Here is a 12,496-nt window from a genome sequence, read left to right on the forward strand (position 1 = left end):
ATCACGCAAAGTTGTAGTTTTCTCTCAATTTCTTCCCTTGGGCAAAATCATGCAAATTATAGTTTATTCTTTGAAAAAAGAGGGATCCTCCCTCAGAAAAGGGAGGTGCAAAATAAGACGCAAGTAGTAATGTGTTTGTTCTGTGGTATCCCAGTTCATGATGTCTGCAGTCAGGTCACGGTCCTGGGCAGAAGCTGCCGTGCTCTTCCACTGGGAGAGATGGCCGGTGGAGCTCGCTCACTTTACCGACCTGCTTGGACTAGGGCCCGGTGTGAACTCTTGTGTAAAGAGCCCCACCATTTAAGCTTAATCCTCAAACAGCTTCAAGACCTCCTGTTCAGTTCAGTGCTGATAAACTCCCCAGATCTCTGGCTGGCCTTTCACTTCGTGACTATTCCCCTTCTTTGGTTTTAATACCACTGACCTTTTGATATTGCAGCAGGACTCAGCTGTTCCTCAGGAGTTACCCTCCTTCCTTTTTTCAGCCTCAGTAATTAGTGCGGGGGGAAGCTCATGTTGTTGTTGTTTTAAACATTTAAGTAATTTTATTTGTGTGTGCAAGTCTAGAAACAGTGTTACCGAAAAAGTGATGCTAGTGGCTGTGAAAGGCACTACAGTAATGAATTCTCTGTGCTGTAATACGCGTTTGGAAGTTGCGAGGAGCAGGAAGCGCTATCAATGTCATTCGGCTGTTGGGGCCCACGAACGCTGCCCTTTAAAAGCAGTGTTTTTAAACGCCAGGCCCTGCCCGTATGCCAGCAGAGGCGCGGAGCCGGCCGGCGGACGCAGCCCGTGAGTGGATGCGCTGTGCCGCGCTGTGCCGCGCTGTGCCGCGCTGTGCCGGGCCGGGGCGGCCGGGCCGGGGCTCGGGGCCCGCGGAGGCGTTGCCGGGCGGTGCGCGGCCCCCCCGCGGCGGGGCGGGGGGCGGCTCCGTCCCTCCCCGCAGCGCCCCTGCGCGGCGGCGGCGGCGCGGCCCGGCCGGGGGGGGCGGGAGGTGCGCGGAGCCGCCGCCCGCAGCAGCCGCGGCGGCAGGGAAGGGGCTGCGATGCTCCCGGCCCGGCGCCCCCCCGGAGCCGCCCCCGGGCGAGGTGAGTCAGCGCGGCCCCGCGGTGCGCGGGGGGCCGGGCCGGCAGCCGGGGCCGCCCGGCGGGGCGCCGCCGCCTCCCCTGCCCGCGCTCCGCGGGGACCGGCCCCGCGGGACGGCCGGGGCCGGCTGCGGCGCGCCGAGCCGCTGTGAGCCGCCGGGCTGGGGAGGCCCTTCTCCCCCGGTGCCTGCCCCGGCACCGGCTCCAGCGCCCTCCCAGCGGGGCGGCGGGCCTCGTCCCCGCAGCCGCCCGGGATGCTGCCGGCGGGCCGCGCCGCAGCTTTTCCCCGGAGGCGTATCCTGCCGCGCCGGCGCCGGTCAGCTGCGCCTCCGCGGAGCCGGCCGGTTGTGTCAGCCCTGACGGCCGCTGTGGTGGGTGCCGGCCCGCTTCTCCCGCAGCTCAGCGTCTTGGTGGAAGCGTGCTGCGGCCGAGCCGTGTGATGCCCCCTTGCCCTCCCTGGTGACAGGGTGCTAGTCCCGGAGGTGGCCGCTGGCCGGGCCGTGTCCCGCGGGAGCTCCGGCACAGGCATCCCGCACTTCTCCTCGCCGCCTGCATCCAGGCGTGGCGTTACGCGTGGCTGTCACTCGGATCCAGAGCCCTTACATCCTTAAAATACCATGGGGTTTAGTAAGCGAGTTGTCGGTTGCTCGTCTGTTTATTGGAACAAGCGTAGGAACAGATACTTATTTAGGAAGTCAGTGGTGAAGGTGCCATAGCTGCTACGGATGCCTGCGATGTTCTAAGTTAGATAGAGTTTAAAATCCTGTTCAGCAGCTTTAAAGTTTTAACGGCAGGCTCTTTTTTAAGGGTTGTGTTAATGGAAAGTGCAGTGTTGAGGAGTGATAAACTAGGGCAGAAGAGAACAGCTGAATAAACATAGCACTGAAGTATTTCAGTAAAAACTTGCTCCAAACATTATTACATTACTAAGATATATTACGTCTTGTTGTCCACCAGTTAGTAATGTCTAAAGAAAGAGATTACAAAATGCTAGTTTTCTAGATCGGTTATTTTTTGTGTGTGTTTTTTGTATCACTGGGTAGACATAGTGGACAAAGGTGACATGTATTTTGTTTGTATTCTGTGAAGACCCATCAAGGAGTAGGAGAAAGGAAAATAATCATCCCTTTAAGGGTCATATTTGTGGTAGCAGTCATAAATCCAGTAAAAATCATAAGAAGACTTAAAAAAAAATTAAAACAGGTGGGGTGAAAATATGAGAGTAGAAGCTGATGGTATGAGGAGCTGATGGGAGGAAGGCTGTGGTTTATCACTAACATACTGGTACTGGGACAAACCTTGAATGCAGCCTAAAATTCATCTTAATCTCCAGCTACAGTACAATGGGCCTGAGTTTATGTATCGGTGTGGGAAATTGTGAGCTGGGGACATGATCCATCTGCAGATGTGGCAGTTGTTCCCAGAGGCTGGAATGGCCAGGAAGGCCTTGCTGTTTTGCAGCGGACTGGGACTGTCTCTGCCAGGCTCGGTGGGGCAGCTGTGTGCCTGTGTCCCTCCCCAGCGTTGGCAGCAGTGTGCTCCTCGAGTGCTCTGGGCACTTGCCTGGTTTGTAGCTGAAAGCACACTTGGAAATTACCATCATTAATCAAATGTAAACCTTGGAGGCAGTTGACAAATTGAAAACTGGTTAAAAAAACTGGGGGCTGATACCAACTAAAACCAAACTCTTGAACGAATAGAGTCTACTCGGATCTCTTAATGAGCACATATGAAATGGAAAATAAGATTGGAAAGTCCTAAGATGTGAATTTGATGTTTTTTCTTTAATAGAAGAGGATTCATAGTATTCTTTAATATTAATACTAGCACTATTATAGCAACTTCAGGCTTATCTTAAGTGCATTAAACCTATTATAAACCTGAGCTTGACATATTTCAGACATATTGTTATCTCCCAATCTAATTGACTGATTGTGTCAGTGTGTAGAGTTTTTATATCCATATTGAAGAAGCAGCCAAACCTACAGCCTAATACATTAAGTAAGTGCATATCAGGACTTACACAAAGTAAAGCCATTTTAAGTGTTAAGTGCTGTAGAACAAGGTGGTTTCGCTTTCATGGAAACCCTAATTATGCCAGTTAATATTACAACACTTGTGTCTTGCTTTACAGTTGAAACAAGTACATTTCCCAGCACCAAGTTAATTCGCTCTATGTGACTTCTGTTTTTATAAGTTCAGAGTCAGGTGTTCGTGCTGGGGCCTCACAGGAGGAACTGCTTTCCTTTAGAGAGTAGGGGCTGATGTGGGGCAGGTGGGCCAACCTGTGGGAGTTGTTCTGGATGGCTTGGCGGGGAACAGCCCGTCCAAGGGCTCCGCCTGGAGGTTGGCTTATCTGGAAGAGGCTTGGGAGCATGATGCCAGAGCAAATGAAGTCTAGGCACTTCTCTGTCATGACGTAAGTTGTTTGTATAACATTCTCCTCCTTTTTGGCATGGATGCGGGTGACAGCGCCAGGCTGCTCCTTAGGGGTGAAACTTGCTTGAAAATGGAAAACGTGGTCTATTATTTATGGTTATTGCAGCGGTGCCTTGTAGGCCTGCTGGATGCGGGGCCTCATTCTGGAGGTACTGCACTGATACTGTAGCAGAAAGTCTTTGGACCCAAAAGTTTTGTAGCTTGGATTTATGCAACTGTGGGGGGAATCTAAGGAGGAGGTAGTGTGCGTGAGCCGTGTGATGGATCCACCCATGGCAGTTCACCAGCTGGGGGATCAGCGAGGTGAGCCTTCACATAGTTTTCAAGTCTCCTTCTCTAGCAGACCTGTTCTCAATCAAACAATACTTAGTGACTTTAAAAAAAAGTGTTTGGAAGAAACCTGTTTTCTGTTAACGGATTTTAAAATGTTTGTATGAAAACTTCATGTGGACTTCAATGTATTTGCTACAAAGTAAGTTTCCTAGTCAGTGAAAGGCTGGAAGGGGTCAACTAAAATGCCATCCTGGCTGGTTTTGATTTATCTGCACAATGCAAACTGCCGGCTGGCCTGCTCTGTTCCTACAGCTGCATGTTGTTTGAGAGATTAATTGATCATTCCTGTGCTGAGTATGTTTTCTGAGACTGTATAAATATAAATCTTCTCCAGTGAGTCATTTTGTTAGGTATTTAATGGGTTAAGCCTCTCTTGATCGTTCACACTGTCTTCTCATGAGCTGTCACGGGGTTTTTTGGTGGTTTGTCTTTTAACATTCACACACATCCAAACCTGGATTTTGAGTCTCTGCTTTGTAAGTCTTAATTATACTTTAATTCTCAAAGTCTAGTGAGTGGAATATTTATGCTGAATTAAACTTTATTTTAGAACAACAGTACACTTTCACCTCAAATCTAACTTTCTCTTGGTCTGCAAATGAAGTTTCAATGCCTGGGGTCTGTAAGTACCATGATATTTTCCCTGGGAGGTTTAGGGATTTGCTGCCCCAGTCTGATCTCTTGATTGACTTTTTGAATTTGAGATACAGTTCAAAGCAAAGCAGGGTTTTTTTTCTCCAGAGTTTTGGGAGAAGTGACTCCAAGGGGAGAGCTGAGTTTTTAGTATACTATATTATTTTTTTGTTTGTTTCTTTTATTTTCTTTGGTTTTATTCTTGTAATGTCAGGTTGTCTTTAGATTAGCTTTTTATCCTTTCTGATTTTGAAATCCAGTTAATTATTAGGAGAGACAGACTAAATGAGGATCGATTTAAGAAATAAAAGCCAAGAAGATACTTAACTAAATGTAGAATTCCTTCTTTCTACCTACCTGCCAAAGAGGCTCATTACAGTCATTAAAATGACCACTGCACTGTCATCACTGAATTTCTTGGGACAAGTGGTTATTCCTCCATTCTCAAGACAGCTGCTCAAAGGTGCAAGTCTGCAGGGAAGTTGTATCTGTTTGCAGGAGATGACAGGATAAAAGACATGTTCTAGATGTAAGGGCTTGAAAGTGGATTTTGGCTTAATTGGGGAATAGATATTAAAGCAGGTGACGTCAATCTGTGTCAGGAAACTTAGAAAAAATAATAGCCTCTACTTACATTAAAAAAAAAAACAAACCCTATCTGTGCAAATAATGAAGGGAGAAGAGCCTTGTAGTTAACAAGTACATTCTTTATATCTGAGGAGGAGCACATGCACTTGTGCACAAAGAGGTTCAGAGTGTGTGTGATCTCACGGACTGATCCCCAGTTGAGGAGAGCGTCCGTGCAGCTGTGAGTGAGAGATGTGCTCTCCCAGCCCGGCACGGTGACATCACGGGCTGGGGGAAATCGGCACCTCAGGTCTCAGTGAGGTTTTTTCCCGTTGTAGCCTTGTAGGGGTGATGGGATGGTGAGGAAGGGCTTAGTTCCCAGTTCTGTAGTGGTTTGGAAATGTAAACCTCTGTCAAGATAAAAGCTCGTTTGTCGGCTGGAGGACCAAAGTGCTTTCTCACGACGCACGTGCTGCTGTGCTGTGCCCTTGCTGTGCCTTTTCTCTTTCCATTTGCAGGGCTTTCTCCGGATTCTTGCAGAAGTTCTTTCCAATTTCCATCCTAGGGCTTTCTTGTGTGTTTCTGAACCCTAAGTTTGGGGTAAATAGCTCCAACCTGTTACTCCTGTTTTTAGTGATGGTACCACTCTGCAAATGCTCTGATCTCATTTGTCCTGGCTGAGCTGATTACATTCAACAGGCCTCTGCCAGAATGTTGTGTTCTCTTCAGCTTAAAGTGAGCTAAAATTTATATTCACTCTGAAATCCATCTGTTAACACTCTTAACCTTTGTTCCTTACTCCTGTTCTCTGTTGATCATTTTAAACTTGCCAGTTTTGCTTGTCTTCTGTCCTCCTATTGTCTTGTGCATTAGAAAAAAAATTTTGCACAGTAAAGGTACAGTATTTGAAGGCAATGGTTAAAATAACCAGTAGATAACTAGTCTGTCACTGAGCAGTATATTGGTTTTTCCATCTGTCTAGTTTGCTGCACATTCAATCCCTGACTGGCACGGGGGTTTTGTCGGTAAAAGGTAAGCCCCATGAGTTCAGGGTTTTTGTAGATTTTTTTTCAGTAACAATACTACTTTGTTCATTTTCTCGTTTTCAGTCATTTATTTTTAGAATTTAAAACATTGCTTAATATGACTTTCAAAAACTTGACTCCTAAACAAACTAGTGATCAAAACAATAAAGAATGCCATATGGCTCCTACCACTCTTGATGCTGTTATATTTCTGAAGAGTATATTCTGTATTATTAACAACATTCAGTGGGGCTCTTAGTGTGGGAAAATATTTACTGAAATTATTATGGAATATACTTTCCATAGCATTCTAACCCAAGATGTTCTAGTCAGAATAGCAGGAGTGGATCTTTTGGATTAAGCAAATGCAGTGTGTTAGAAGATGGATTCTGAGGCTGATATAAATTATGGAGAGGTGGAAGAATATGCAGCAACTGAAGTGTTTAAAGATTAACAGTGTCATAATTTCTTATGTAATCACTATACATACAACATATGAAACTGAAATTCCACTTCAGTAGAAGAGGGGAACAAAATTAAAAAAGATGGAATAGTAAGTGCTCTAAAAGCCTTCAGTATAATTTATATGAAAGCAGATGGTTCAGAGCTCATATATAGAAATAAGCTTGTTTAAATCAGGATGATTTCAAGCCGTACTTATAAAGAAGTTGTCCTAAGATATCCACATGGTTGAAATGTGAGTTTTATCTTGTCTTGTCTAAGGAACAGGAAATCTATTGTTCAAAAATAAGTGCTGTAAAGCTCTGATGCAGCAGGCAGGCAGGTCGCTGTAAACAGATGAGCATATACTGAAAGCTCAGTTCCATCCCCTTGACATAAGTGGGGCCCTGCACAAGATCTGGAGTCTTTGTTGTCATAGAAAGGCAAGGCATAAAGGAAATAAGAGCACAGATGATGACTTACCTAATTTACTCATTAGAAGGGCTTGTTTTTTGGATATAGGAATGAGCAAAACCCCCACAGTTCTTCCACCTGTCAGGTGGATGTGGCTGGATGAACCAAAAATTGCAGGAGCTCAGTAGACAGCTGCTGGGTTTTGGTTCATGTGGCTTTTGATGGTAACAGGTAAGAGCAAGAAAATGTGCTTTCACATTTGACTGTTCTAGCAACTTAATTAGGACTGTCTAATCTTTTGACAGTCAAAATACTTTTTTTTAAATTTAATTGATTGTCTCTGAAGAAACTGGAGGAAAAAAAACCTTAAGTCTCTTTGTATGTGCTGCCATGGTTTTCATTTACTTCTGACCTTGAATACATTAATATTTAAGGTTCCGAGATTTGTATGTAGCCTTTTCTCCCTAAGTGAAACCAGAGATCCTTGTAGGTAGTATCCCATCGAAATGGCATTTAAAAGTGAAAAATATACACAAACCTTATGAGTGTTTGGGAGTTTAAAAATGATGGTATTTTTAGACATGTCTTTCATTGAACTGTGTAAGGTTTAGATTATTTTCATGAACTGCTGTTTTTAGAAATATCCATGGCTTGTTGTCAGCTGTTACATATATGTTGAATCAATAGGAAACAATTAATTTAACATACTCGTGAATGTTAGTCTCTTTTCTCTTATTAGCCTTTGTCAGTATTAAATAACCGATTCCAAATCCATTGGCAGTATTAAATAATGATGAATTATAATTAATTCATTTAAAGGCACGGAATATATTGTTGCATGACTAATTTTAAAGGGATGGTATTGTGCTTTCAGATGAGTAATAAAAGACTTACTTCCTTGTCCTCTTCTACTTGGAATAAAGTGCAGACCTGCAAAAAAAAAAAAAAAACACCTTATCATAGAATGATATGATATAATATTCTGAGTTGGAAGGAACTCAATAGGATCATCCTGTCCAACTTGAAATTCCTAGAGCTCGTAAATTGAGTGCTCTTCGAGAAATTTCGTGTTCTTCTGGTTCTCCTCTCAAATACTGGTCCTTGAAAAAGTTCCTCTGTGGTAGTAATGCTAACCCAAATAGCAAAGGGATAACAAAACCAAAATATATTAAGTGTTTAACTTTCTCCCAATGAACATAAGCTAATCATACTAGGTTAAATTAAAAGGTACCAATAGAGCAAAAATAGCTTTTTAATAATGGTTTGGAGCTGATAACCTGCTGGCAGAGCAGATTTTTATTCTTTGAAAAGGAAGCTTTTCTTTGCTAGGCTAGTTTATTGGAATGGGTTGTTTTTAAATGTGAAAGCTGGTTGGTCACTCAAAGTCTAAGGAGTATTTATTTTTTTAGTGTTGCTTATCAGTTTTGCAGGTTCTTCTGCAGAAGATAAGTGCAGGCAGCTGCAGTGCTGTTACCTCCCAGTCCACCTTTTCTCAATTTCAGAATGTGACTTGAAGATACCTTTATAGGATTTGTCTCCATTTCTTTGCTCCCAGGTCTTCGATGTCTTTGAGATAGTTATTGTAGTTTTGATCTTAAAGCCTCATCCTAATTTCCACCTCTCTTCCCATTCAGCCTAGAAGCTCAAGCCTCCTATCAATTTCTGTTGTAGTAGTGGAGTGCTTAGAAAAATGTGTTTCTAGAGGAGACTGATGAACCTTTTGAAGGCTATTATGAGGCTTTGGATAATAATTTGTTTTGATGATCAAAATAACCTGGATATATGTGGCTGCGCTACTTAATTACGATATCATGACTATCCTTTGGCACTGGAAGGAATACTGGAAATTAAGCAGTTAGCCTTGGGGCAGAAAAGCCAACTTGAAAGAGAAGACTTGCAAATGCTAGCTCTTAATTGCCACAGTAACTCTGAATATATAAGTTATTCTTTCTCCTAAAAATGAATGATGTTTTATTGCACAATATAAAAGCTGCTGTTGGGAGAACTTCACAGAATAAGTTGTAAAACAGAATTTTATTGATGCTACTGTGTACCACTGGTCTAGACAAATGGCCTTCCCCACCCTGGGTACTGCATTTACTGCTCGGGAATATTACTTACAAGAAAGAAGCTGTCTTTGTCCTTGATGGCTGGCATTGCAGGTCTGCTCCCCTGTGGTGCCTTAACCACCTTGTGTTTTATTTGTTCACAGGGTAGTTCCTTGAGAGTCCACCAGAGAGTGGATGCTTGTGGTAAACCATGGCAGCTGATGATAAGGTGGCCATTCTAACTGACGATGAAGAAGAGCAGAAGAGAAAGTATGTGCTTGCTGATCCTTTCAATGGCATTTCCAAGGATCAGGACTTGCCACCCAATAATGAGTCCCCTTCGACAGAGACAACCACTGTCCCAGATGAAGAGCTGGATTGGTTAGAAAAGCACTGTGTCAAGATAAACAACGATCTTCTGATCTCAAAGGTCTTTTATTTTTTCTTCTATTCTGCATATGGCTCTCTGTACCCCTTGCTGCCCGTGTACTACAAGCAGCTGGGTATGACACCCAGCCAGAGCGGACTGCTGGTGGGCATCAGGTACTTTATTGAGTTTTGCAGTGCTCCCTTCTGGGGAGTGGTGGCAGATCGCTTCAAGAAAGGCAAGATTGTCCTCCTGTTTTCGCTTTTATGCTGGGTTTTGTTTAACCTGGGCATTGGATTTGTGAGACCAGCCACCTTAAGATGTGTACCAAAGGGCCTTCCCCCGGCACATCCCACCAACGCAAGCAGCCTTTTAACAACAATTCCGCAAAACGCCTCCATGTCTTCTCCGCTAACCACAGTGGGTGCTGCATCCCCCAAAGTTCGTTTGAGGAGAGACCTGGTCTCTTCCAGTCCAGTCACTTTGGAAACAACAGGGACACCTAATCCCGAAGTAACATTCCTGGTATCTACACAGAGCAATGATGAGGATTTTACCTTGGAAAACAGTACCCATTTGATTTTGACAAGCACCACCACTAGCCCAGCCTCACCAGGGAACGCGACGCCGAGCACCACCCCAGCTTCCATCAGCACAAAGCCAATGCCTTCTGACCAGGCTGTGCTCGTTTATGATCAGCAAGAAGTAGAGGCCATCTTTCTACTCATTCTGCTGGTTGTCATCATAGGAGAATTTTTCAGTGCTTCCTCCGTTACCATTGTGGACACCATAACTCTGCAGTACCTCGGCAAACACAGGGACCGGTATGGATTGCAGCGTATGTGGGGGTCTCTGGGCTGGGGGCTGGCCATGCTCTCCGTGGGAATTGGCATTGACTATACTCACACAGAAGTTACTGTTGAAGGTCAAGGGTGTAAAGCTCCAGAGTACAAGAACTACAGGATCGTTTTCATTGTTTTTGGTGTCCTCATGACAATGGCGTTAATTGTGGCCACCCAGTTTCGATTTCATTACGCGCACTTCAAGCAAGATGAAAATAAGAGAAAAGAGGTAGAGATCTCACAGGTGGACAGAAATGCCTCCAATGAATCTTCAGATAACACTCCTACCAGTATGAGCCAGTCACAGTCTTTCAGTTTTTGGGACCTAATTAAACTGCTGTGCAGTATCCAGTATGGCTCCGTGCTCTTTGTGGCCTGGTTCATGGGGTTTGGGTATGGCTTTGTGTTCACCTTTCTATACTGGCACTTGGAAGACCTGAACGGCACCACCACTCTCTTTGGAGTTTGTTCTGTGCTCAGTCATGTGTCTGAGCTGACTGCCTACTTCTTCAGCCACAAACTCATTGAATTGGTTGGTCACATCAGGTAAGATGGCAGCAATCATTAAAGAGCTGTACAAGAAATGGGGACTCGGTCTCAGCCTTTGTGCTACAAAGTGAAACTCAGGCTTGTCCTGCTCAGTTATGTGGCTCACATGATGGATTTTTTTTTGTTATTTTAAGAGTTGAAAATGCTCTGAAATGCTTGCTTTGCATTTGAGTTGCATGTTAGTATGTGCTTTATGCCTGGCATCATAACCTTTTGCAGATGGTTCCAGAAGATATCCTTGTTCCCTGATGCATTGCTCTGTTAGAGATCTTTACAAATTGCCACCCACTCAAGGGTTGTCTGTTTTGACATACAAATACCATTAGTTTTTCAGGTTTTTTTCTGTGAGTAGCAGCATTCTGCAAACTTCCTGCTTTAGCCTGGTTTCCCTTGCAGGGCAGTCCATTGCCCCCACAGTAGCCTGGAAAGGTGTCAGCTGCAGGCTGAGAGGGGAGAAGCTGAGCTGAGGAAAGGAGGTGAGCACCTCCTGTGTACATGGCCTCGTAATCAGACTCTGGGTGTTGGCAGAATGAGGTTGCAGCCTGACAGTGTCACTTACCAGTTCAGGGCTAGCTCTCCTCTTTTAGTTGCAGCAGTGTGTGTCAGCTATGAAGTGAGATGGCTGCAGGGCTTGTCCTGTTGTTTTTGCCTTGTGTCAGTGAAAGTAACTGCTTCCAGCCTATTAGTGAGCATTGGTTTCCAGTAAATTCAGTAAATTGACTTAATTTCCACATATTCTAAATCCCTCTGCTACTCTTTAAAAAAAGGGCAGGGGAGGAAAGACAGGGAAAACCTGAGTTAATGAAGCTGCAGAGGTGGGTTTTTTTGCGTTTACTCAGGTATGCTGTGCATCTAAGAACAGAGCTGTGTGTTGTTAGCATCATATCCTTTCCAAATGCCCAGTTGATAATCATGCAGTCATTGAGATGTAAGTATTTTTAAGCTGTTTGCACTGGGGCTTTTTTTGTGTGTGCTGTTCTAAGGTTTTGCTCTTTGTTTTGCTTTTATTGGGATGAATATTTTTATTCATTTGACCTCTACTAAAAATGTTTGAGATGCTTAGCACAATTAATTTGAGATTACTTAAAAGATGGAGTTCTTTCTTACTTTAAACTGAGGAGGATCTCTTTACTTAGAGTCAGTCTTAATCTCTGAATTTGACAATAATTAGTAAGAGAAAATGGCACCTTGCATGCAAAGCCTGGAGGAAGGATATGATGATGGAGGAGTGGTGAGAACAGATCACAGTCCTGATAGCTAAAGATAGCTTGGGTATGCTTTTTCAGTGTATATTATAGTATACAATTCAGGCTTAGACTTCAACTGAAGAAAAAATAAAAACCAAAAGAGTGGTAGGATTGTGAATAAGATGAAATAAAAGGGATGTGAGCATTGGCCAGTGAAAAGAAGGATGATGTATGGGATTAGCTCTTTTTTTTGGGGGGGGGGGGGGACTGCTAAGCCTGTGAAGCCAAGATTGGATCAAGATTAAATTGTTTAAATAGTAATCCCTATTTGCTATGTAACACCATTTTACATACCTACACCTGGGAAATGCACATTAGTCATATTTTAGTGTTATCTAATGCTTGCTTGTGTTTAGTCATCATAGTTTGAGATGACTCCTCCTGGTTGCCTGCCACCTTGTACTTTCTGAGCTTTGTGTGTTTGAGAGGAGGCAAGCTTTTTTCTTTTTTTTCCCCAAAGAAAAATGGATAGGACTTCATAGCTCATCTTCTTTGACAGTTCTGTA

At 44.1% G+C, this 12,496-nt stretch overlaps 1 protein-coding gene across 3 annotated transcripts in view; it reads left to right on the forward strand.

The window, feature by feature from the left end:
* The first annotated feature begins 951 nt into the window (after nt 1–951).
* The window catches only part of MFSD6 (major facilitator superfamily domain containing 6), a 30,538-nt gene continuing 18,993 nt past the window's right edge, over nt 952–12,496 (forward strand). Inside the window, exons 1-2 of one of the 3 annotated variants that reach the window (XM_066189574.1) lie at nt 952–1,088; nt 9,150–10,740. In XM_066189574.1, the coding sequence (XP_066045671.1) occupies nt 9,197–10,740 (1,544 nt within the window). In that variant the 5' untranslated portion in view covers nt 952–1,088; nt 9,150–9,196. Of the gene's footprint in view, nt 1,089–3,396; nt 3,505–9,149; nt 10,741–12,496 lie in introns of those variants that run through there. The other 2 variants (XM_066189572.1, XM_066189573.1) reach the window with 2 other exon arrangements.

Source organism: Chamaea fasciata, unplaced genomic scaffold (genome assembly GCF_029207755.1).
Source record: "Chamaea fasciata isolate MVZ Bird 193981 ecotype frontalis unplaced genomic scaffold, bChaFas1.0.hap1 SCAF_8, whole genome shotgun sequence".
Taxonomy (NCBI): Eukaryota; Metazoa; Chordata; class Aves; order Passeriformes; family Sylviidae; genus Chamaea; species Chamaea fasciata.